This window comes from Hippopotamus amphibius, chromosome X (assembly GCF_030028045.1).
Source record: "Hippopotamus amphibius kiboko isolate mHipAmp2 chromosome X, mHipAmp2.hap2, whole genome shotgun sequence".
Classification (NCBI taxonomy): Eukaryota; Metazoa; Chordata; class Mammalia; order Artiodactyla; family Hippopotamidae; genus Hippopotamus; species Hippopotamus amphibius.
This window is the reverse complement of record NC_080203.1, coordinates 124,969,119-124,996,392: the sequence shown is the minus strand read 5'-3', so window position 1 is coordinate 124,996,392 and position 27,274 is coordinate 124,969,119. Positions and strand designations below refer to the sequence as shown.

Sequence of the window (27,274 nt, the reverse complement as noted above, 5' to 3'; positions counted from 1 at the left end):
ATGTACAATAAATATATTATTTGTGATAAGAAAAACATAAAGGGAGGAGGATGTAGCTGTATAGGAGTGGAGTTTTTGTATGTTATAGACATTAAGTTGGTATCAATTCAAACTAGATGGTTATAAATTTAGGATGTTAAATGTAATCCCTACAATAACCACAAAGAAAATATCTAAAAAGTACACCTCTTTGAAATAAAAGAGAATCAAAATGGTTCACTACAAAAAAAATCAACTCAATAAAAAAGAGGGTAGTAATAGACAAAAGGAAAAACAAAGAAGCTGTAAAATATACAGAGATCAAATACCAAATGGCAGAAGTCATTCCTTATCAGTAATTACTTAAAGTGTAAATGAACTAAACTCTTCAATCAAAAGACATAGATAGGAAGAATGGATAAAACAAACTATGATCCAACTACATGCTGTCTACAAGAGATTCACTTTAGCTCCAAAGACACAAGTAGATTGACTGTGAAAGGATGGAAAAAGATAGTCTATGCAAATATTAACCAAAAGAGAGCTGAGATGGCTATCATAATGTAAGTCAAAATCTCTTAAAAGAGGCAAAGAATGACAATATATACTGATAAAAGAATCAAATCATCAGGATGATATAACAATCCTAAAAATACAAGCACCAAACAACAGAGCCCCCAAATATATGAAGCAAACCTTGATAAAATTAATGGAAGAAATAATACTTCTACAGTAATAGTTGGAGACTTTAATACACCATTCTCAGTAACAGAATATCAATACAGAGATCAGTAAGGAAATATAGGATATGAACAACACTGTAAACCAACTAGACCTAACAAACATAAAGAATGCTCCACCCAACAACAGCAGAATACATATTCTTCTCAAACGTACATGCAACATTCTCTAGGATAGACAATACATCAAGCTACAAAATAAATCTTAATAAAATTTAAAAGGTAAAAATTATAAAAAGTATCTTTTCCAAACATAGTAGAATGAAGCTAAAAATCAATAATTAAAGGGAAACCAGAAAATTCACAAATATTTGGAAAATAGCACACTCTTATACAACCAATGGGTCAAAGAAGAAATCATAAGGGAAATTAAAGAAGAATGAATACAAAAATACAACATACCAAAACTCATGGGATGTAGCGATAGCAGTGTTCAGAGGGAAATTTACAATGTAAATGCCTGCATTAAAAAAGAAGAAAGATCTCAAATCAATAATCTAGTATTACACCTTGAGGAACTAGAAAAAGAAGAGCAAACTAAACCCAAAGCTTGCAGAGGAAATAAATAATAAAGATCAAAGTAGAGAAAAATAAAAAAGAAAAGCAATTAGAGAATCAACAAAACCAAAAGCTGGCTCTCTTAAAAAATCAACCAAAATTACAAATCTTTAGCTAGACTGACAAAGAAAAGAAGAAGACTCAAATAACTAAAATCAGAAATGAAAGTGGGGACATTACTGCTGAACTTACAGAAGTAAAAAGAATTTTAAGAGAAGATTGTAAACAAATTAGATAATTTAGATAAAATGGACAAATACCTAGAAATACATAAATTACCTAAACTGACTCAAGATGAAATAGAAAAATCTTGGACCTGTAACAAGTAAAGAAATTGATTGAATAATCAAAAACCTTCCAATGAAGTTCAGGACTAGATGGCTTCACTGGTGAATTCTTACAAACATGTAAGGACGAATTAACACCAATCCTTCTCAAACTCTTCCAAGAAATAAAAGAGGAAAGAATACTTCCTAACTCATTCTACAAGGCCAACATTACCTTGACACCAAAGGCAGATAAATACACCACAAGAAAACAAGATCACAGACAAATAACCTTAGTGGATATAGATGCAAAAATCCACAACAAAATAATATCAGAACAAATCTAACAGTATAGTAAAAGGATTATATATCACGGCCAACTGAGATTTATCCCAGGAGTGCAAAGGCAGTTCAATATAACGAAACTGACCAGAGCAATACACTACATTAATAGAATGAAGGAAAGAAAACACATGATCATCTCATTTGATGCTGAAAAAGCAATTGACAAAGTCCAACATCTTTTCACAATAAACAAAGAAAACCACAAAGAAAGCTAGGAATAAAAGGGAATTTCTTCAACACGACAAAGGGTATTTATGAAAAATTCCCAGCTAACAACATAATCCGACTATATGCCTTCTACAACAGGCATACTAAATGGTGAAAGACAAAGCTCTCTGCCTAAGAGCAGGAACAAGACAAGGATGCCTGCTCGCACCACTGCTATTCAACGTTTTATTGTCAGTTTTTTCCAGAGCAATTAGATAAGAAATAATAGGCATCTAAATTTGAAAGGAAGAAGTAAAACTATCTCTATTTGCAGATGACATGGTCCTATATATTTAAAACCCAAATAATCCAAAAGAAAACTGCTAGAGCTAATAAATGAACTCAGTAAAATTGCAGCATACAAGATCAACACACAAAAATCAGTTGTGTTTCTGCACAACTGCAATGAAAACTCTGAAAATGAAGTGAATAAAACAATTCAATTTACAATATCATCTAAAAGAATAAAATACCTAGGAATAAATTAAACCAAGGAGTGAAAGATCTGTACAAAGAAAATCACAAAATGTGGCTGAAAGAAATTAAAGAAGCCTTTAAAAATTGGAAAGTCACACTATGTTCATGGGTAGAAGTACTTAATATTGACAAGGTGTCAATACTACACAAAGAAATCTATAATTCAATATAACTCCTATAATAATTCCAACAGCCTTTTTTTGTAGAATTTAAAAAGCCAATCCTCAAACTCATATGAAATTGCAAGAGGCCCTGGATAGCCAAAACAATATTGAAAGAGAAGAACAAAGAAGAAGGGTTCACAATTCCCGATTTCATAAATTACAACAAAGTTACAGTAATCAAAACACTGTTATACTGCCATTAGCATAAACATGTTGACCAATGGAATAGAACTGTGGGTCCATATACATCTATGGCCAATTGATTTTGACAAGGGTAGCAAGTCCATTCAATGAGGGAAATACCAGTCTTCAACAAATAGGGCTGGGACATCCGGATTTCTACATGCAAAAGAATGAAGTTGGACCTCTATCTCACACCATATATAAAAATTATCTCAAAATGAATCAATGGCTTAAATATAGGGGCTCAAACCATAAATCTCTTAAAAGAAAACAGGGGTAAATCTTTATGACCATGGATTTGGCAGTTGATTGTTTTTGATGACACAAAAGCATGAGCAACAAAGAAAAAATAGGTAAGTTGGACTTCATCAAAACTAAAACTTTTGGGTATCAAAGGACAGTATCAGGAAAGAGTAGAGACAATCTACAGAATGGGAGAAAATATTTACAAATTATATGTCTGATAAGGATTTAACATCCAGAATATATAAAGAACTCCTGCAATTCAACAACAGAAAGACAACCCACTCAATACAAAAATAGACTTTTCTCCAAAGAAGATAGCAAATAATCACATGAAAAGATGCTCAATGTCATTAGTCGTTAGGGAAATGAAATTCAAAACCACTTCACACCTACTAGGATAGCAATTATCAAAAAATGGAAAGTAAGCATAGGTGAAGACGTGGAAAAACTTGTGCCAATGTAAAATGGTGTAGCCAATGTGGAAAACAGCATGGCAGTTCCTTAAAAAGCTAAACATAGAATTAGCATATGACCCAGCAATTTCACTCCTAGGTATATACTCAAAAGAATTGAAAGCAGAACCTCAAATAAGTCATTGCAGCATTACTGACAATAGCTAAAAGTTGAAAACAACTCAAGTGTCCACCAACAGGAAAATAAAAAAACATGTAGTATATACATACAATGGGTTATTATTGAGCCATAAAAAAGAAGTTTTGATACATGCTACAACATGGATGAAACCTGAAAACATTATGCTAAGTGAAAGAAGCCAGACACAAAGGACAAATATTGTATGATTCTACTTATATGAAATATCTTGAATAGACAAATTCATAGAGACGCAAAGTAGATTAAAAGTTACCAGGGGCTGGAGAGAGGGGAGTATGGGGAGCTATTGCTTAATGGTTACAAAGTTTCTGTTTGAAGTGATGGAAAAGTTTTGGAAATAGATAGTGGTGATGGTTGCACAACTTTGGGGACACCTACATTAAAGAAATTTGCCTAACATTATTCAACAGAGTTTTCCAAACTTGTTTGACCTTATAAGATTTATTAATGGACTATAGTTAACATTTCAAGGAACACTCATGAAAGGCTGAATGAAACAAAGAAATGTTCTTGATCTTGAAAGGGAGAAAAAATGATCTGCAGGAACAAATACCCCTTGTTAAAGTGCAGACAACTTCAGCAGGACTTGAATGGGGCCTGAGTTTCTGGGACCAACAAGGTCCCGGGGGTGCTGATTCTGCTGATCTTCGAGCCCCAGTTTGAGTAGCAGGGATACAATAGTTAGTTGCACTATTTACAGTGATCCTGTTCCCTCCACAGCCAATTTGATCAATTGATCCAAAACTGAAGATGTTAATGAGCAATAATTAATAACTCTATTATCCCTCTCAAGTAGCATAACTGTAATTTTACTTGGGTTACCAAAACAAATGCCTTACTCCAAAGAAGATAATCTGAGAGAGATATATAGCAACAAAGAGGATCACTATGGGATGAGACTTATACTTTGTTATACTTTGTGCTGGGGGTCAGGGAGAGGAGCCATTTTTCCAAATACATATGAAGTATTCCAAATATACTTTTTACTTCCACTTATATATGAGTTACATACTTGAGTTATGGCAAGATTGTTCTTTCTCATAAGAATAAGGCAAAAATAAAGGGAGAGAGAGTGAGAAAGAAAGGGAAAGGGAGGGAGAGGGGGTGACGGGAGACAGGAAACAAGGAAGAAAGGGTGGGTGGGAGGGAGGAAGGGAGGGGAGGATAGTGATATGAGAGATTAGATGTCTACATAATTATTCTTCCCAGTCAAATTCTCAATCAATTCACTTTGGAATATCTTTGCTGATAAACCAATTTTTAGATGAGGTTAACTAGTGTTAACTCTTTCTGCGGTTTATAACACACATTCATTTGCTGGTGATCATATCTAAGAATGTGTCCTTGTTAATTAGAACACCTTAGTAGATTATTGGGCTAAAACACAGAGGGATGGTTGTGCTGGCACATGTCAGGATAACTCTTAAAAGTGGAAAACAATTCTATCATTCAACCCAAGGAACTTGCAGCCATAGTCCCATATTTAGGTAACTTCTATCCTTATGATAATTCTGTTGGCCTCAGGCATCTTATCCCTGTAGTTTAAAAAGGTGTCCCTAAAGCTAGGCAGTTTCTGCCTCTTACAAACTCTGTGACCTTGGGAAGATTAATGAATTTCCTTTGTGCCGCAGTTTCCTCATCTATAAAATGTGGGGCATGGTAACGTAATTACTGAAGAATGAAATAAGGCACTCATCGGCATGCAGCAAGGTTTTGATATATGTGGGCTCTCATGAGCATGTGCCAATCCTTTATCAAAAAAAGTTATGTTTTTTCTTTCCAAGGTTTTATATCCAAATGCAAATCAACCTCCAGGCAATACCCAAGATTGAAGCGATCAGATGTAAAGGATCAAATTATCCTAGAAATGTACAAACCAATGGGAAAAACCATGATTGGCAGGTCAGAGGATATTATGCAATGAATCCAGTGCCGCAACGTGGTTGAAAATTTAGGTTTTTGCAGTTAGAGTGATGAGACATTGAGTCTCAGCTTCTCTAATTACTGTGGCATGACTTTAAGCAAGTTACTTAACCTTTCAAACCCCCAGTTTCCTCATCTGAAAATATTTACTGGAGCAGCAAAACAATTTCTCTTTTGTGAGGATTAAACGAGATAATTTTTTTAAATGTGCTTAGTACAGTATATCAATTTTGTGGTAGCTTAAAAAAATATTTTGAATTCTAGCAATTTACTCACACTGCCATTTACTGGGAAGGATAAAAACAGACATATGATGGTATGACCAAGCCTTCTAATTGGTTCCAAACCAGTTGGAGAGGCCAGACAATCAGATAATATACAGTACAAGACAAACTACATTTGGATTTTCAAATTCTTCCTGTTAAGATGACATTTCTCTCTTTCCTGTTTCTTTTCCCACATCATTCATTTTCTATCTTGCATATAAAAATTCTTGAAAGTTTTCCATACTGAATTGGACCATCTAAAAGGAAATATTTTATTGTGAAGAGAGGAACGAAAGCAAAGATACACAATTTCTCATGAGTTGCCTCTACCTTGTCTAATTTCTTACTAGCAGAAAATATATTTGTTATAGAATAAAATTCTAAGGCCAAGAAAGAGACTCTTTTTTGTTTTTTGTTTTGCTTTGTTTTCATTGGTTTGTTTTGAGTAACCAAAACAGAAAAACAAAGAAATCAGAGTAGGAAGTGACCATGGAGAAGTCATCTTGGCAGATGCTGAATAACGGGATTAACTAAAAGACATGGAATATTTCAAAGATTCACATTGAAAAATGTGGTAATATGGTGGTGACTCTGATTCCATGCCTGCAAACACTTTTTAAAAAATAAACATAATTATTTTTTCATTAAAAACAGAAAAGTTAGTTATGTTAAAAAAAAAAAAAAAAGCTTAAACTCTTTTACCCAAACTCCTTGCTCCTTCTTTTACCAAAAGGCCTTGCCTGGGGATTTACATTAGTTTTTGAGCCCTTTTCCTTTCCTCACTTTGAGAACTCGACGTGGACTTGTAGAAGTAAACACATGGTGCTGAAGTGTGGCCACAGCTGTGTTTTACTACCAGCCTTTGAGGTAGGCCTCAGGCCAAAATCCTCCTCATTCAGATCCCCCTCGCTTGTTGGGTACAGAGCCAACTGAGGGGTAGCTTGCACCAGGGTGCTGAGCCTTTGTCGAGTGAAAAGAGACAAATTTCCATAATGGAAAGCAGTGAGTGATTAGATGGTTCATGGCAGTATGAACCATTTCTTATCTCAGAAAGCATTATGGGGAAACTACATGAGGGCAATAAACATATTGCCCAGCAAAACATGAAACTGGAACTCATCAGAAAGTGATTTATCTCTTGTCAAAGGGCAAAGAGTCTGTGGCCATACTCCTCGAACAGACCTAATTTTACCTGATCTCTGAAGCTAAGCAGAGTCAGGCCTGGTTAATGCTTGCATGAGAGACAAAGGGCAAGAGGAAAAGAGAGTTAGTCACTACGTCTCTGGAGGAAAAAGCAGGCTCTTTGTTCAAAGCACATCTACGATTAATAAAACTTGCTTTACATTATATTTATTGAGGCAACAATCTGGACGTTAAGTGATACAGCTGTGTTTATTTCTTTTTTTTTAAAGAACTTTTATTGAGATACAGTTAACATACAATAAACAGCATATATTTAGAGTGTACAATTTGGTATCCCAATCGCACAGTTCATTCCCCCCCAACCCTCCCCCTGCTTTCCCCACTTGGTATCCATATGCTTGTTCTCTACATCTGTGTCTCTATTTCTGCCTTGCAAACCAGTTGATTTGTACCATTTTTCTATACTCCACGTATGTGTGTTAATATACGATATTTGTTTTTCTCTTTCTGACTCACTTCACTCTGTATGACAGTCTCCAAGTCCATCCATGTCTCTACAAATGTCCCAGTTTCATTGCTTGTTACAGCTGAGTAATATTCCATTGTACATATGTACCACATCTTTTTTATCCATTCATCTGTTGATGGACATTTAGGTTGCTTCCATGTCCTGGCTATTGTAAATAGTGCTGCGGTGAACATTGGAGTGCATGTGTCTTTTTGAATTATGGTGTTCTCTGGGTATATGCCCAGCAGTGGGATTGCTGGGTCATATGGTAACTTTATTTTTAGTTTTGCAAGGAACCTTCATACTGTTCTCCATAGTGGCCGTATCAATTTACATTCCCACCAACAGTGCAAGAGCGTTCCCTTTTCTCCACACCCTCTCCAGCATTTACTGTTTGTAGATTTTCTGATGATGCCCATTCTAAGCGGTGTGAGGTGATACCTCATTGCCGTTTGATTTGCATTTCTCTAATAATGACTGATGTTGAGCAGCTTTTCATGTGCCTCTTGGCCATCCGTATGTCGTCTTTGGAGAAATGCCTACTTAGGTCTTCTGCCCATTTTTTGATTGGGTTGCTTGTTTTTTTGATATTGAGCTGGATGAACGGTTTATATATTTTGGAGATTAATCCTTTGTCTGTTGATTCATTTGCAAATATTTTCTCCCATTCTGAGGGTTGTCTTTTTGTCTTGCTTATAGTTTCCTTTGCTGCGCAGAAGATTTGAAGTTTCATTAGGTCCCACTTATTTATTTTTGTTTTTATTTCCATTATTCTAAGGGGTGGATCAAAAAAGATCTTGCTGTGATTTACGTCGAAGAGTGTTCTTCCTATGTTTTCCTCTAGGAGTTGTAAAGTGACTGGCCTTACATTTAGGTCTTTAATCCATTTGGAGTTTATTTTTGTGTATGGTGTTAAGGAGTGTTCTAATTGCATTCTTTTACATGTAGCTGTCCAGTTTTCCCAGGACAACTTACTGAAGAGGCTGTCTTTTCTCCATTGTATATCCTTGCCTCCTTTGTCATAGATTAGTTGACCATAGTCTATCTCTGGGCTTTCTATCCTGTTCCATTGATCTATATTTCTGTTTTTGTGCCAGTACCATACTGTCTTGATCACTGTAGCCTTGTAGTATAGCCTGAAGTCAGGAAGCCTGATTCCCCCAACTCCGTCTTTCCTTCTCAGGATTGCTTTGGCTATTCGGGGTCTTTTGCGTTTCCATACAAATCATAAGGTTTCTTGTTCTAGTTCTGTGAAAAATGCCATCGGTAATTTGATCAGGATTGCATTGAATCTGCAAATTACTTTGGATAGTAGAGTCATTTTCACAATGTTGATTCTTCCAATCCAAGAACATGGTATGTCCCTCCATCTGTTTGTGTCATCTTTGATTTCTTTCATTAGTGTCATAGTTTTCTGAGTACAGGTCTTTTACCTCCTTGGTTAGGTTTATTCCTAGGTATTTTATTCCTTTTGTTGCAATGGTGAATGGGATTGTTTCCTTAATTTCTCTTTCTGATCTTTCATTGTTAGTGTATAGAAATGCAAGAGATTTCTGTGTGTTAATTTTGTACCCTGCAACTTTACCAAATTAACTGATTAGCTCAAGCAGTTTTCTGGTGGCATCGTTAGGATTTTCTATGTATAATATCATGTCATCTGTGAACAGTGACAGTTTTACTTCTTCTTTTCCAATTTGGATTCCTTTTATTTCTTTTTCTTCTCTGATTGCTGTGGCAAGGACTTCCAAAACTATGTTGAATAGTAGTGGCGAGAGTGGACATCTCTGTCTTGTTGCTGATCTTAGAGGAAATGCTTCCAGTTTTTCACCATTGAGAATGATGTTTGCTGTGCGTTTGTCGTATATGGCCTTTATTATGTTGAGGTAGGTTCCCTCTATGCCCACCTTCTGGAGAGTTTTTATCATAAATGGGTGTTGAATTTTGTCAAAAGCTTTTCTGCATCTATTGAGATGATCATGTGGTTTTTATCCTTCAGTTTGGTAATATGGTGTATCACATTGATTGATTTGCATATATTGAAGAATCCTTGCATTCCAGGGATAAACCCCACTTGATCATGGAGTATGATCCTTTTAATGTGTTGTTGGATTCTGTTGGCTAGTATTTTGTTGAGGGTTTTTGGATCTAAATTCGTCAGTGATATTGGTCTGTAATTTTCTTTTTTTGTAGTATCTTTGTCTGGTTTTGGTATCAGGGTGATGGTGGCCTCGTAAAATGAGTTTGGGAGTGCTCCCTCCTCTGCAATGTCTTGGAAGAGCTTGAGAAGGATGGGTGTTAGCTCTTCTTTAAATGTTTGATAAAATTCACCTGTGAATCCATCTGGTCCTGGACTTTTGTTTGTTGGGAGATTTGTAATCACAGTTTCAATTTCATTACTTGTGATTGGTCTGCTCATATTTCCTATTTCTTCCTGATTCAGTCTTCGAAGGTTATACCTTTCTAAGAATCTGTCCATTTCATCCCGGTTGCCCATTTTATTGGCATATAGTTGCTTGTAGTAGTCTCTTATGGTGCTTTTTATTTCTGCAGTGTCTGTTGCAACTTCTCCTGTTTCATTTCTAATTTTATTGATTTGAGTCCTCTCCCTCTTTTTCTTGATGAGTTTTGCTAGAGGTTTATCAATTGTATTTATCTTCTCAAAGAACCAGCTTTTAGTTTTAGTGATTTTTGCTATTGTTTCCTTTGTCTCTATTTCATTTATTTCTGCTCTGATCTTTATGATTTCTCTCCGTCTACTCACTTTGGGTTTTGTTTGCTCTTCTTTCTGTAGTTTCTTTAGGTGTAAGGTTAGATTGTTTATTTGGGATTTTTCTTGTTTCCTGAGGTAGCATTGTATCGCTGTAAACTTCCCTCTTAGAACTGCTTTTGCTGCATCCCATAGGTTTTGGATCATTGTGTTTTCATTGTCATTTGTCTCTAGGTATTTTTTGATTTCCTCTTTGATTTCTTCAGTGATCTCTTGGTTATTTAGTAGCGTATTGTTTAGCCTCCATGTGTTTGTGTTTTTTACAGTTTTTTTCCAGTAATTGATTTCTAGTCTCATAGCGTTGTGGTCGGAAAAGATGCTTGATACAATTTCAATTTTCTTGAATTTACCAAGGCTTGATTTGTGACCCAAGATGTGATCTATCCTGGAGAAGGTTCCATGTGCACTTGAGAAAAACGTGTAACCTGCTGTTTTTGGATGTAATGTCCTATAGATATCTATTAAATCAAGCTGATTTATTGTGTCATTTAAAGCTTGTGTTTCCTTATTAATTTTCTGTGTGGATGATCTGTCCATTGGTGTAAGTGGGGTGTTAAAGTCCCCCACTATGATTGTGTTACTGTCAATTCCCTCTTTCATAGCTGTGAGCATTTACCTTATGTACTGAGGTGCTCATATATTGGGTGCATAGATATTTATAATTGTTATCTCTTCTTCTTGGATTGATCCCTTGATCTTTATGTAGTGTCCTTTCTTGTCTCTTGTAACATGTTTTATTTTAAAGTCTATTTTATCTGATATGAGTATCGCTACTCCAGCTTTCTTTTGATTTCCATTTGCATGGAATATCTTTTTCCATCCCCTCACTTTCTGTCTGTATGTGTCCCTAGGTCTGAAGTGGGTCTCTTGTAGACAGCATACATATGGGTCTTGTTTTTGTATCCATTCAGCCAGTCTGTGTCTTTTGGTTGGTGCATTTAGTCCATTTACATTCAAGGTAATTATTGATATGTATGTTCCTGTTACCATTTTCTTAATTGTTTTGTTTTTGTTTCTGTAGGTCCTTTTCTTCTCTTATGTTTCCCGCTTGGAGAAGTCTCTTTAGCATTTGTTGTAGGGCTGGTTTGGTGGTGCTGAATTGTCTTACCTCTTGCTTGTCTGTAAAGCTTTTGATTTCTCCATCAAATCTGAATAAGATCCTTGCTGGGTAGAGTATTCTTGGTTGTAGGTTCTTTCCTTTCATCACTTGAAATATATCATGCCACTCCCTTCTGGCTTGCAGAGTTTCTGCTGAGAAATCAACTATTAACCTTATGGGGGTTCCCTTGTATGTTATTGGTCGCTTTTCCCTTGTTGCTTTTAACAACTTTCCTCTGTCCTTAATTTTTGTGAATTTGACTACTCTGTGTCTTGGTGTGTTTCTCCTTGGGTTTATCCTGCCTGGGACTCTCTGCACTTCCAGCACTTGGGTAGCTATTTCCTTTCCCATGTTAGGGAAGTTTTCAACTATAATCTCTTCCAATATTTTCTTGGGTCCTTTCTCTCTCTATTCTCCTTCTGGGACCCCTATAATGCAAATGTTGGTGCGTTTAACATTGTCCCAGAGGTCTCTTAGGCTGTCTTCAGTTCTTTTCATTCTTTTTTCTTTATTCTTTTCCACATCAGTGATTATCACCATTCTGTCTTCCAGGTCACTTATTCACCCTTCTGCTTCAGTTAATCTGCTATTGGTTCCTTCTAATGTATTTTTCATTTTAGTTATTGTGTTGCATATCTCTATTTACTCTTTAATTCTTCTAGGTCTTTGGTAAACTCTTCGATCTTTGCATCCAGTCTTTTTTCAAAGTCCTGGATCATCTTCATCATCATTATTCTGAATTCTTTTTCTGGAAGGGTGCCTATCTCCTGTTCATTTAGTTGTTTTTCTGGGGTTTTAGCTTGTCTCTTCATCTGGTACAAAGTCTTTTGCCTTTTCATTTTTTCTATCTTTCTGTGGCTGTGGTTTTCAGTTCCACAAGATGAAATACAGCTGATACTGCTTGACGCTGCTGTCTGACCTCTTGTGGAGGAAGCTATCCAGGAGACTTGTGCATGCTTCCTGATAGGAGGGACTGATGGTGGGCAGGGCTCGGTGGGCAGAGCTCAGTAAGATTTTATTCCAATTCGGTGAGCAGAGCTCAGTAAAACTTTAATCTGCTTGTCTGCAAGTGGGTGGGGCTGTGTTCCCACCTTGTTGGATGTTTGGCCTGAGGCTACCTAGCACTGGAGCTTACAGGCTCTTTGGTGGGGCTAATGGTGGACTGACTCTGTGAAGGCTCACACCAATGAGCACTTCCCAGAACCCCTGCCGCCAGTGCCCCCATCTCTTTGGTGAGCCACAGCTGCCCCCCACCCCTGCAGGCAACCCCCCAACACCAGCAGGTAGGTCTGGTTCAGTCTCCTATGGGGTCACGCTCCTTCCCCCAGGGTCCTGGTGAGCACACTTTTTTGGATGCCCTCCAAGAGTGGAGTCTCTGTTTCCCCCAGTCCTGTGGAGGTCCTGCAATGAAATCCCGCTGGCTTTCAATGTCTGATCCTCTGGGGATTCCTCCTTCTGTTGCTGGACTCCCAGGTTGGGAAGCCTGATGTAGGGATCAGAACCCTCACTTTAGTGGATGGACTTCTGTGGTATAACTGTTCTCCAGTTTGTGAGTCACCCACCCAGCATTTATAGGATTTGATTTTTATGCGATTGCGCCCCTCCTACCATCTCATTGTGGCTTCTCCTTTGTCTCTGGATGTGGGGTGTCTTTCTTGGTGAGTTCCAGTGTCTTTCTGTCAATGATTGTTCAGCAGTTAGTTGTAATTCCGGTGCTCTTGCAAGAGGGAGTGAGCGCATGTCCCCCTAGTCCGCCATCTTGATCCTCTCTCTATTTCTTAAAATGAGCTGATTTTCTTTGGTTTTGCATCATTTTTCATTGGGGGGGTCACAGGTTATAAAGAAGGAATGGGGTAAATTCAGAGGTATCAAGAGAATCAGACTAGACCCACTGATTTGAAGGGTATCACACAAAAGGAGGTGGATATTCCTGACCCACCCACAGTTCAAAATGCAGCTCAATATGAACTCATGACCTGGACTATTTCATCACCATGGGCACCCACCATTGATAGCTATAATGTCGATGAGCCTAAGGTCAAAGAAAGCCACCCACCCAAAAGGCAATTTTGATAACAACTATTGACAATGAATTCTGTTTAATAGTCTTCAGCTTATATTTTCCAAATCCAAAACTCTTCAGGGTAAGTTATCATATTGCTTAACTGTCATTATTTAAAATGCTAGTGGGAATGTTATCACTGTGAACCTCTCTGGGGAAAACTTTTTTTTTTTTTTTGCAATCTCACCATCATTTTAATTTTGTTTACATCTCTAGTCTTTTGCACAGATGTTGATGGAGCTGTATTTTTGCTTCAATGTCTATTGCAACATTCTTATTGCGTTCTGCAGGTCCTCCAGTAAACGTTACTTGCAATATTTTTATCAACAGTTTTGGATCAGTCACAGAAACCACCATGGTAAGTGCTACAATGCCACCGGCAAGAGAAAAACGTGATTTAATTATGCTATGAACACAACCTGTCAATTTTTCTATTTATTGTTCAACTTGCAGGGCCTCCTGTAAATGTTACCTGCAACATATTTATCAACAGCTTTGGGTCAATAGCAGAAACTACAATGGTGAGTGGGACTGAGCATTGAAGCCATCGTGTGAAGGAATGGGCTATGCAATCAAAGAGCACAGTTGTATATTTGTGGGACATTTACTGAGTGCCAACTTCCAAGTTCATTCACCTCTGGAAAGCAATTAGTTATGCTCTTTCACCTTAGAAAGTCATTAGTCAAATATTCATTTACTTAAAATTCAACAATCTTTTATTCATCATGCCAGAGGAATTTTGGAAACACTTGGTGTTTGGTTAGATTTAGGTAGAATTATCAGTAATAAGCATGGTGTACAGTTAAGGATATTTAAATATTTGCATCTCCAGTGTTTCAGAAGTACAAATTTCAAAGTTTGGGAAATATTTTTCATTTAATGGGAAGTCTTAACATAATTAATTCTTGGATATGCTACATTTAAGATATAAGCCAAGGAGCTGACCTTACAATAAACACACACACACACACACAATTTGGTGGCAATATAAAGTTGTTCCAAGTTCACAGCAATTACATCACATGCATGGCTTTTCCAAAAAAAAGAAAATACCATAAACATAAAACTAATTAAAACCCATCATGCTCTAAGTGCAGACATGTTTCATGTACATGAAAAAGATTTCACATACTGTAAAATACACCAAGATTCCTTATCAATGTCAAGATGGTGTTGTTGCCTGTGATATAGCCTATTAGATCAGTAGCCTTATGGTGCTAGGCTATAGTGTGGAGAGTACATTTTGGGTGAAATATTTTCTTGGCCCCCATACAACTTAATTCCTACATCAATTGGCTGGTTCTAATTTTCATCACTATGTAAAGTATACAGCCATATGTATACTTTGGATGAGATCGAAATAAAATATAGTTGAGCTTGACTAAGTACTGTGATGGCTGATGTCCTACAAACACTCAAGAAGTGAAATAATGAGCATAATGCCATTGAGAAGTTGCCCTGTGTTTATGAATTCTCTCTTTTAGGCTACTAGGATTGCATTTAACAAATTACTGTATTTTGGTGTCCTTGATATTAGAAAAGAATAATTTACCTCTTACCACTCCTTTCCACTGGCAAGTTACATAATGCAACTCCAATACTATTTTAATATTATTCTTACAAAGCATTGTCCAGAAATGAGACTTTTGGGGCTTTGACAGTTTGTAGTGCATTAAGAATTTTACCCAACCAGGATAATTTTGATAGGGTTATTAAATGACTCATAAGAAAAGCTGAACATGGAAAGAAGGCTCCAACTCTGCACTTGGCATTCAGTTTCTGTCTCTCCCCTCTTGGTTTTATCCTGATAACAGAGGGGCAAATCTTCCAAGCTGCCCAAATCACTATCACCAGCTTTACACGATGGCATTCAATGACAATATTTGCACGACCTAATGCTGATTGCATTAATTAGACCCCTAAGTTGCTTTGATTAAATCTCCTCATTGCATTTTACCCTCAATCAAAAATGTTAATGTGCACCTTTTTGATGTTCATTAACGCAAGAAAAAGCTAAACATTTAAGGAGCTGAAAATGGAAACGATGGATATCCTTGTTTTCCTGTGTCTTTAAGAGCTACTAAAGGTGTTTAATAAATGGGCTGCTTAGGTGCTTCTTGGCAACTTATTAAGGTATCCTTTGCCATGTTTCCTATGAGAAAATTTGGAAATTGTTCCCCAAGTGTAATATCAACAGCCTGTCTATTCTGCTGTATGAGACGTACTGAATCGCATGATCAGAAGAATGATGCGTATTATGCTCCTTTTATTTTATTTCTTAGCTTCTGATGTAATGACAAACTGAATTTGGCTTTTAAAAAGTATCTTTTATTTTCTTCAATTATGGCTTTTGTGTAAAACTAAAAAAAAAATTTTGTTTTGAAACTCTACCATGCTTAAATCAAAGAATAAACCCTCATGTCATGTAGGGTAGGGACTGGCAAAATTTTTCTCTAAAAAGCCAGACAGTAAATACTTAAGATTTTGAAGACCAGAGAGTCTCTGTCACAACTACTTAATTCTGCCCTTTTGGCATAAAAGCAGCCATAAACAATAGTAAGCAAATGGGTGTGGTTGTATTTCAAAAAAACTTTACTTGTAAACATGGGCTGTGGCCAAATTTGGCCCAAAGTCCATAGGTTGCCAACTCCGGGATCTACGGCAACATTATTTAAATGGACATTATTCAGATGATCATAAGAACATGAGCACTGCTCCCACTTGAAAAGGTCTTACCTTCCCAGACCCCTTAGGCCCTGCCTGGGAATCTACCTGATGCACCCACAGAGTGTCATCACAGCCTGGGCTTCCCTTACCAAAACCCTGAGATTCTACTATCCATGAATATTCTAAAAAAAATGTGACTGCAAAAAACAGTCAAAAAAGTTAAATAGAAGCAGATTCTTCCTTGAACTGTCTTTAGTTGGAGTCAAGACATCAGACCCTTAGGTTTTATGCACAGTAATATATGTAGTCATTGGGGACGTTGATTAGTGCTATGGTGGGGGTGTTAATGGTTTTGCTTTCTCTATGTTTTCTGGATGTTTTTTCCCAAGAATGTCTCATAATTTTGAGTTTCTGAACATGTTGATTTCCCTCTCTTTCCTCATGTCCCACTCTTATCCCATGACCCTTGATAGCATTATTGAAGAATTTAGTTTGGATGTTTGTTTCTGCATAAGAGGCCATAATTATCCGTTTTAAGACTCAATATGACTTTCTTTTGGTGCTATCCAGTCTGGCCTCTTATGTTTGATAAGTCCCACTAAATTACTGTTGGACCTAACTTCCCACAAAGATTAGGCTCACTTACAGACCCAATATGGCCTCTTATTCCTTTGGTATGTTAGTGTTGAAGATGTGTGCTCACAGGACAACATATTTGTGTTACTCTAAGGAATATTTTTATGCATCATTATGATCATACACATTATTTCAAAATATATAGTTCTGTTCATTAAGAGTCACAGGGATCTGTTGATGGTCATTACTAGTTGACCCTGTGTTAAGAGTATTCAGTGGAACAATTTTTTTTTTTAATGATTCCAAAAGACTCAGAAGACCAGTAAGGAATGTATGATGAGACAGGTTATTTTTTGGTTTTGGAATGTCAGTTTACCATGTCCTTTTCTTTCTTTCCCCTTTTCTTTAGTTAGTTATAACAATTGAGTTTACAGGATGAGGAGTGTATTTGCAACCCCCCCCCCCAATATAAAGTCATAGTTTGGGAATATCAATAATGTCAGTAAAAGTCAAGAGTATTAGCATGTCATCTGCATACAGCTGTCCCCAAGGCTGGGCCATCAGAAAATGGAGAATAGATAGTCTCTTCGAAGCTTCCAAATGAGTGCCTGGAAGGATGTGGATGAACAGAGTATGATTTGGACCTGTCGGTGCCAGAACACTCCCCATGCCACCCTCATTTAATAGATTGCAACGGGGGTTGGGGGGGTAGAAAGTGCTGAAAGTGTGGACAAAATGTGTCCACTCAGAGAGCATCTCCAGAATATGATTCCAGCTCCCAAAATTCTTCTCCAAATTCCACATGCTCTGCTGGTTACCGCTGCAGGGTGAAGAGTTGTTTTATCTCCAATCTGAAATCATGTTCCTGAGAACTGGATAAGATGTAGGTAGCCCCTTAGGAGAATGCATGCTGTGCTGTAACTGCTGGAATGACATTACGGGCTCCCTTTCATTCTATAGCTGCATAAGCAACTCATAAGGAGATGCTAACTTACCAGGAATAGCAGGGAGCTACATTCCTTATTTCTGACCTCTTGAAGGAGAAACATGAATCTACCTAACGTTTTGTTAATCTGAGATATAAGGTGACCTTGGTCTCTAAATTAACAATACAATGTTAAAACCTGAATTCATCATAAAGCAACTGCCACTCCCCATAATTTCAAATTCAAAGCTAAATTCCCATATTCAAAGCTAGCACAGACTCAAGATGATGAAAACTTTACTTCAGTGTAGCTAGAAGTTACAACCAAAGTGCCATATAGGTCTGTGGGAAATCCACAAAGCATATCTGTGTCTCTGATAACTTTATAACATAATTGGATTGAAAAATATATACATTTAAAACTAAAAAGAGAACAGTAGTAAAGTTTAATAAGAATACGTATGAGACAGAGTGGCAATCTCTATGTACAAATGCTAGACTAAATATAATAGTATCAAAATAATTCAATTTAAGGAAACAATCTTAAGGCACCAAAAAAAGTAAAACTTTAGAAATTCTAAATTTGATATGAATTAATAGTATGGAAAATAGGTACTTGTATTTCCTGTGTTAAGAATATAATAAATACTCTATGACTTACACACAGCTTTTGAAAAAATAAAAGATATGTGTATGAATTTACATGCATACACATGTGCACACACGCACAAATATATATATACATACACACATTTTTTAATTTGAATGTGTCTGTTACCTAATCTAGTACCCAGAGAGTCAATCATAGGAAAACAAATTTTAATACAAGGAAATATGTCATTTATTTGAAGTAATATCTGTCTCTGGAGAGAGAAGGCAGTATAAAAGAAAATTCAGTCTGTGCTTAAACATGTCTCTCAATATTTACTTCTCTTTTAATATTTCATTAAACCTAGAAGCAAAAATAAAGACAAATAAAGGCTACAGAGCAATATAACTATCTCCCGTGGTTTGGAATATCTTGAGAGAACAAACCTATCTGTAAATAAACAGAGGTGATGCACAGATAAATCATGTCAAATTTGTACCCTACATTGAAAATGATAGTGAACTGAAGGAATGACAGAGACACAGCCCCAGAAAATCTTTTCTTTGGCTCTCTACTTCTCTATATCCTTGCATGTCCTTTTCTATTCTTAAAGGTTTTAAGGGTTGCCATTTATTTTGGAATAATGTATATTATCATGAACAAAATTATGGAAAATTTTAATTCCTATACATTATAAAGAACAAATACTTCCAAAAGATCTAATAAAAGTCTTATTTCATATAATTCCTGTCATTGTGGTATAAAATATACTTTCTCCTCCAACTCTTCCACTTATCCTTGTTTACGAATAGGCTGATTAATTTATTTTAAATTAACTCAGACATTTCATGGTTCTATCGTAATAAGACAGATTCATTGCTCTTTTTGAATTTCTGATATTGGGAGAATCTATTTTATATACATAAAATTCAAAATAGAAAAGCAGAAAACACTGGAGAAGAATACTTGTGGGAAAGACTTTAAAAAGATGTACATTAGCTGTGAACATTTTATTCAAAATTTTTTTAAAAAGTGTTTTCATATTGTATGTCACTAATGTAATATTCTCTAGAGTCTCTCAAAATGCATCTTTAGATCACTCTCAGCTTCAAAGGAGGACTGCAACGATGCTCTCCTGGTGATGCTTCTGCCCAATGCTCGCTATCTGGGTTTTCATGGCCTCAATGGCCTCCCAATGGCCTAAGAAATTTAACCAACTCACCACTGTTATTTCCAGCTGTCATTACTTCCTATACTTAGAGTTTCTCTACCTCCAGAACTGGCTAAGAGATGACATCCTCTTCTCTCCTACCTCCTACAGAAACAAGCTCATAGACCCCCCCACAAAAAAAATTTGTTAAGGATAACTGGTTCCCATCCTAAGGGAAATAAAAGGGGTAGATGTCACACAGTGGAGATACTACATTTTTTTCCTTCAGGAAATCTTAAGAAAATCTCATAGTTGATCTGTCTAGTGCCTATTTATATGTAAATTGAATTATTATATTTTCCAATATATATTGGATTATATATATTATAATATATTTAATATAATATATATATTATATAGTGCCCTGTTTTGATTTTCTACAAATCACACATTCCCACTCCTAACTCACACAAAACTCCAAAGCTTCCAGTCATTCTTGTTGTCAATGAAACACTGAACTGGTAATCTCTTTCCAGTTACCACCCTCTGGTCCCTTTGGACAATTCCAAAAATGCAAAATACGTGATGGGGAGAACTTTGAGGTTCTGCCATTCTCTTGGTTCACTCATGGAGAGGGGGGGCAGCCAGTGAGCAAATAGAATGGGATGGAAGCCTGGCTGGGCCCACAACAGCACCTTCTTAGGTTTGGGAATTTGCTGTGCAATCCTGGTATAATCCCAAATAAAAGTCAGCTGATAAAAATTTTCCAAGTCAGAAAGTCCTTATGTTGTACAATGGAGAAACATATGGTTATTTTTTTTAATATTTCAGCTTTTCCTAATAAGCTGGGTTTTGATGACTGACTTTCAGAAGTTAGTATCTATTTGATTATTAGCATTCTTTAAACCCACATTGGGCACTCTTTCTAAGACCTGCCACTTCCAAAATACTCTATCAGCCTGATCATCAGGATGGCTGTATTTGTGGAAAACAGTCATGGGAATTTGGGGAGTTCAGTAATAAGTAGGAGGAACTGGACTGAAGCTCTCTTTCATACACCCTCATCTTTATAACTTGGTTACAATTTTTCTCTTGGCTCTAAAGGGATTAACCTAAACTGACCATCCCAAGGTCTCCATTGTACCAGATAGAGTAACCAACCCTCCTAGGACTGAGTGGGTTTCCTGAATGTGGGACTTCTGAGGCTAAAACAGGAAAGTTCTCAGGCAAACCAGGACATGTTAGTTGTCATTAGAGAAAAGTAAACATTGATCCAAAATCCAGGTGCCAAAACAAACATGTGGAGACAAAGCAAATGAAGGTGAAAAAGGTAAAGGAAAGACAGTAAGATGGGATGAGTATATCTCACCCTTAAATGACCACAAGTGGTGGATGTGGACAACTGTTAGCTCTGAACCACAGTCCCACTTGACTAGGGAATACTGTTGAAGGCTTTATTGGGTCTGCTCTGTCAAGCAAAGCAACAGTTACCATGAACCTAAAGACCTTTGAGTAGAAATCCTCTGAAGAGAAGTTACTGCCCCAAGCTGATTCATTAGCACAGAAGAAAATTCCCAGGCCAAGTGGGAATGACAGGGTGTACCTAAGGCTCCTACTGGGATGAACACCTTTATCAAAAGGTGCTCAGATTAGGAAAACATGAAAAAGATTTCTGTTTTGATGAAGCATCAAGTTGACTACTGTAGATACAACCGATTCAGAGAAATGACAAAATATTTAAGAATTTCAAAAGTAAGTAGCTATAAGGGAATTATCTTGTCAACATGAACCATCTTAATATTTATGTTGATGAATTTAAAAAATATTGCCCCATCATGTCAGAGTTTTTTAATAAGATTTCCACTACCAAAATTACAGAGTATGTTTTCTTCTGCCCAGAGCATCTGAGCAGATTGAAAATAGAGATCATGTCATTTCTGATTTGGAAAATGAATCAGTTTTATTTGACAATCTGCTATCACAGACTGACTTCTGTACTTATCATTACCTTTTTCTACAGCAAAATCAGATTGAGTTAGTATTACTTTCTTCCAGAATAATTAAATTAAGCAAAAATTCAACCAACTCAACGTGTTCCATTAGTCTTCTGATTTGGTCCCCTCTGTTCCCACTCCTAATAGAATTGAGTGGTTTATTTTGACCAAGATATACACAGCCTGGTTTACTCAGATATCAACATTGCATGCATCAAATAAGGGGGAAGAGTGAGGGGAAAATACACCAGAGTGGGCGACACATAACTCTTATGCATGGCGTTTCTGTAGGACTACCGAGTGAATATTTTTCTGAGACAACAGTGGAATGATTCACGGCTGGCATATAGCGAGTACCCTGATGATTCTCTGGACTTGGACCCATCAATGCTGGACTCCATTTGGAAACCAGATTTGTTCTTTGCCAATGAGAAGGGGGCCAACTTCCATGATGTCACCACTGACAACAAATTGCTTCGCATTTCGAAAAATGGCAAAGTGCTCTACAGTATCAGGTAAGCTTCCTTTGGCTGCACCCTGCTCCCTTCTCCATTTTCTTCCTGACCTAGAGCTGCCTGATTCTGCAGGGCAAAAGATGTATATGAATATTATCCTTTGTGGTCTCTTGTTTATTATTTGAACTTAAAGTTGGTGAGAGTGCCAGTGGTTCCCATGGTCTCAGAAATGTAATTCTCCACAACGAAAATGTATTTGGTAGGATGGTGGATAGGTGATGGTATCATATAAATATCTGCACAAATATGTTTTTGATTGGTTCAATAAAGGAAGTGCAGGCCATTTAGCTCAATTACCATTGAGCATAACATACAAATTCTCATTTCAAATAAGTATGCCATTCTATAGCATTTAAGTGCGCACGCGCACACACACACAAAGATTTAGTGGCTCAGTACAGTCACTGACAGCATACTTTGAGCTCAGTGAATGGAAAGCTGGTTCTAATTCCAGCTCTACTTCTAACTAAACATGTGACCTTGATCTGTTAACTTTTCTTGGCTAGAGCTTGGGATAGAAAATTCCTCAGATGCTTTTGTATTAAAATATGATCTCCAGAATCTTTATCAGACTACGATCAAAATAATCTCTCTCTTTTCTGAACTCTAATAATAGTTTCTCTGTGAATCCCTAAGGCTCTGACTTCTTCCTACCTCATATTTTGGCTGTTTCTATACACAAATATAGCATAAGAACATAGATTTCTGGAATCAGACAAACCTAGAATCAAATCCAAGCTTTGACACTTGCTAAGTTACATAAGCTATAACTGTGTAATTTGGTTACCTTAATTGGAAAATGGGAAACACCATATTTATCTCTTTTCTTGTGAGAATGAATTATATACAGCAGAGGTCTGTAAATATTTTCTGTGAAGGGCAGATAGAAAGTATTTTAGCTTTCCAAGTCAGACCGTCTCAACTCTGTCACAGCTACTCAACTCTGCCACTATAGCACAAAACAGCCATAGACAATACTCAAACAATTAGGTGTGTCTGTGTTTCAATAAAACTTTATTTACAAAAACAGGTGATGGACTAGATTAAGCCCTTTGGCTATAGTTTGCCAACCCGTGATATAGAGTATATAAAAATACTTGCCACAGTTCCTGACACAGAGTATGTTCTCAATAAGTGAAATGATGGCTGTTTGTATTTTAAAGTTAACATTCTTTCTAAATAATAAGCTCTTTAAAGCCAAGATATTTGGATTTTGCATCTTTCATAACCCCTCCCAAAGGGCCAAGACAGTGTATTATATACGAGAGATATAGAATATATTGAATAAATATTAACATTGTAAAGATCCTTTATAGAATTCCCCCTTTCTCTCCAATCTTATTACCAAAAAAAAAAAAAAAAAAAAAGTGTACTAGTGTCTTTGCAAATGATTTTCACAAGTTTGCAGATTCCCACCACCAAAACCTTCTTTCACAACTCTATATAATATTTAGGTCTGTACTGTATATTTCATGCTTAACCTAGTAATTTCATAGCTTGCTAATGGCAGGTAGCTGTGACGTCTTTTGGAAGGAAAGAGGCTGCTCATCTGTGAAAAGTGGCAAAGTCACTGCTTCCACAAAGAGCCAGGGAAACTTCTCCCACTTTATTGTTAAGGAACTTTTATTTTTATAAAAACTTTTTAAGGAAACACAGAATATTCCACATGGTGATGTGTTTGGTGTAAGATATAGTATTGGGCACAACCTACGGTGACGTGACCTGATGAAATGGGACATATGTAGAGCATGGCGCTGGGAAGGAGAGTTATAAAAAGCAGCTCAGGTTATCAGCTGCTCCAGCTAACCCTCTGGGCCTTGGGTGGCATTTGCTCTAGTAAATACCTGGCATCGTGCACTGCTGAAATAAAACCAGGGTTTGTTTGTTTTTTTCCCTTCTATTCTATAAAGGGCCCTCCATTCTGGAACCATGAAGAATATATTGTTCCCTAGACTAGATCCAGAGGCAATTCTTCTATCTCTGGTTCCCAGTAGGCTCTGAAATATCCCTTCAATTGTTTTGGGTTGCATGGAGTTTCTCCTGTGGCAGGCTGGTTTAGAACGTTTCCTTCATTGTGGGTATTCTATGAAAACAGAGGAAAGACCCTTGGTGTAGGAGAACTGGGCATGCCCTTTTAGGGAAACACAGCTCTTGGCAGATTTGAACTGCAGGAATCTAATTATTTGCCTGGAAGAGTTTTCAATGAGCCAGACACTGTGCTAGGCCTAGAGATCTAGAGCCGAGTAAAATGTGGTCTCTGTCCTGAAAGGGCTCCAGTCTAACAAGGCAGGCAGACATAAGATAAATTAAGTAATAGGAATAAATAGGAACAAGGGAAACATAAGTGGCTCTAACTTTGCAAATGAATTCTGTGACTCAAATATTGTTAGAATTTAGGGATTGGCACCCACACTCTTGTTTACTTGAGTCACTGGACTCAATCTAACTAGAGGGTAAGGAGCAATTAGTGCTAATACACGCCCAGCTGCAGGTCCAACTCAAGTTTAAAATACAGTTTCTGGTGTCTTAAAGGTGCTGGGAAGTCCTTGCTGATATTCTATTAGGAAGGACTTTCCCTCAACTCTCAGGTTTACAATGCAAATACCCCAGGAGAGGGAATATGTTGTCCTCAAGTCATACTAAGCTATAAAGAGCTGATATGAAATTTTCTTTGATAGTAGGTTTAATGTCTGTGAAGAATAGTGAGAATGAGCATTCTGGATGCCTGAGAGGAAAAATCAGATAGGATGAAGAGAGTTAAGAAAGATACAAGGAAAGGATACAACAGAAGTATCAAAGATAAACTCATGAACTGCCTCCACCTGACACATTTTAATAAGTACTTCAACAGCGGTCCATATTAAAACAATAATGTTCTATGGTTATGTTTTGTATTTGAATTTTCCTGAAACCTAAAGCAAATGGATAGTAGCATTTCAGTCAGGAAAAATTCTATGCTTTCTTAGCTTTGTAGGAGCAGAGTAGACTTAACTCTGCATGGAAACCAAAGCCCAAGGCTTTGATGGCCAAACAAAACACAAAGAGAACTATGCAGCCTATTGACTTCAATAACAAGCAAGATCACACTTTCCAAAATGTAATATATATGTTTTCCAGAAGACAAAGGTTTTAAAAAAGGGAGTGACAGTAGACCAAAAATTCATAAGTGTCCTGCAGACTCAAACACCTGGGGTACTTGAGTAAAATTTAAACAAACCTTTTAAATAGGAACCAAAGGTCTTAGCTCAGTGTTAGAAAATTTCTATCCAGTGATGCAGGATGTAGTCTCTGCTGATGAAAAAGTGTCAAATCTATTTCTGCCCACTTATCCTCTGATTTCTTTTTTTAAAGTTATTCACTTCCCTTACATGTTTGATCTTACTCTTTTTTATCAAGTTTTTTGTTGACCTGCCCCATTAAGTATTGACCATCCTTGACCAAAGTGTAAACAAGGACACACATCTTGCTTTGTACACCCTCTTCAGAGACGGTCAAATTTTAAATTCATATTACTTACAAAGGCCTGAATCCACAGTGGAATAATGAGATGAGCCTAGAGTATCACACATACGTGTATTATTGCTCAAATAATATTTACTGAATCAAGTATAATGAATTGTAGTAGAAGTCAGGACATCATGGCATATGGTGTGCAATATAAAAGGAAAAATGAGAGGGTGAACATTTCTAAAGAGGAACAGCTGGTCTCAAATGTCCACAATGTCTTTGCTAATATTTGTTTTCTTCCCTACCTTCCCATTGCTTCTGAGAATTTTCTGCCAGAACTCTGACTTTTATAGAAACATAGGATTTTTTTTTTAATTTGAAGGTATTACCTTGAAAAATATCCTTGTTTTACTGATGAGGAAGTGACTTCTTTCAAAAGTTAGATGAGCTAAAATAATGGAGCCCATAAATAGGAAAGCTGGGACAAGAATCAAAGCTCTTGACTTCTATTTCAGAGCTATCATATCCTACCCCATATTAATTCTTCCTTTACTCCAACTCAAATCCAAAGACACAAACAAATACAATTCCAAAGACGTCATTTTGAGCCAACCTTTTGGGGATTCAATTTTCAAAGGACTATTGGAGGAAGAAGGTAAGATTTAAGATGAGAATATAAAGTATCTTCAAATTTTGCAAATGTCTAAAAAGACTGTTTAAATTCAAGATGCCACAATTGACTTTCAAACAGGAGGCTCATCTGATAGTTTAATATAGCATATATAGCTTATATAGCATATTTACTTTCTGAAAAATTTTACTATTCCAGGGATCAAAGGGCTGAAAAGACCCATTAAAGTTATTAAGTCAACTCCTTATGTTCAGGGAACCTGTTGAGAACTTACTCTATTTGTAAAGACCTTCAGAGAAGGAGATTTTATATTCTCTCCTTGGATCCTCTAATAAGTTACTCTAACATTGTGCAGAAACTTTTCCTTATATAATTTAAATCATACTTGCTACAACTTAAATCAGTCACTTTTTCCTACATTTGTTAACATGACAAACAAATGGCTACCATTTTTAGAAGGATGGAGGGATTACCTCACTGTTTTTGTTTCATTTTTGAAAATGAAATACATTTTCATCCCACCAGAGTTAGTGGACATATGTTTGGTCACCAACACTCTGTTGCTGGTTTAATTTTACAGTATGTAAAATCAGCACCAAGACATTCTTCATCTTGCAGTCTTCAGTTTGCTGCACTGTTTGGGGAGCCTACTCTGAACCTCATAATGTTGAATGTTATCCTGGTTACTTCTGATATTATACTAGACAGGGGTTTTAGAGTCAAACACCCTTGGGCTAGGGTCTCTGGCCTCAGAACTAGCTGTGTGGCCTAGGGAAAATTTGTTCTCTCCCTGAACCTCTATTTCCTCAGCTTAGGAAAAGAGATGATTTGATTAAGAGCTTTGGTAGAATACACTATGTGCTATATGCATAGACAGTCAAAAGTGGCATTGCCCTGTACTCTAGGGCCCTTGGGTATCTTCTTGCAATTTCATGATTGTGCTTTCTGTCCCAGTCTTTAAGACAAAGAGTAAACTGCCCAGGATAGATCCCTACAATCTCTGGACATTATTGTCTGCCTTCAGTGTCTTTTTATTTGACTGACCAGGTACCTGGGGGCCCTTTGCTACCTTGCCAACTGCACAGAGTTCTCCAAACAATAAATAGTTATGGGACTGGTCCTCCACAACAGCACCCCACATCACCAAGACATTTGTGTCCCTCATCATCAAACTTTAATCCGACCTGAAACAGATTCCTTTATGGCGTTAGAGGTGATTTGCTTGTTAATTCCTT

General features: G+C 36.8%; 1 protein-coding gene across 3 annotated transcripts in view; it reads left to right on the top strand.

The window, feature by feature from the left end:
• The window catches only part of GLRA2 (glycine receptor alpha 2), a 192,620-nt gene that overhangs the window by 40,074 nt on the left and 125,272 nt on the right, over positions 1 to 27,274 (top strand). For 2 of the 3 annotated variants that reach the window (XM_057718623.1, XM_057718624.1), the window contains exons 3-4: positions 13,836 to 13,903; positions 21,738 to 21,961. In XM_057718623.1, coding sequence (XP_057574606.1) covers positions 13,836 to 13,903; positions 21,738 to 21,961 — 292 coding nt within the window. Of the gene's footprint in view, positions 1 to 13,835; positions 13,904 to 13,998; positions 14,067 to 21,737; positions 21,962 to 27,274 lie in introns of all 3 variants that reach the window. The other variant, XM_057718622.1, reaches the window with a different exon arrangement.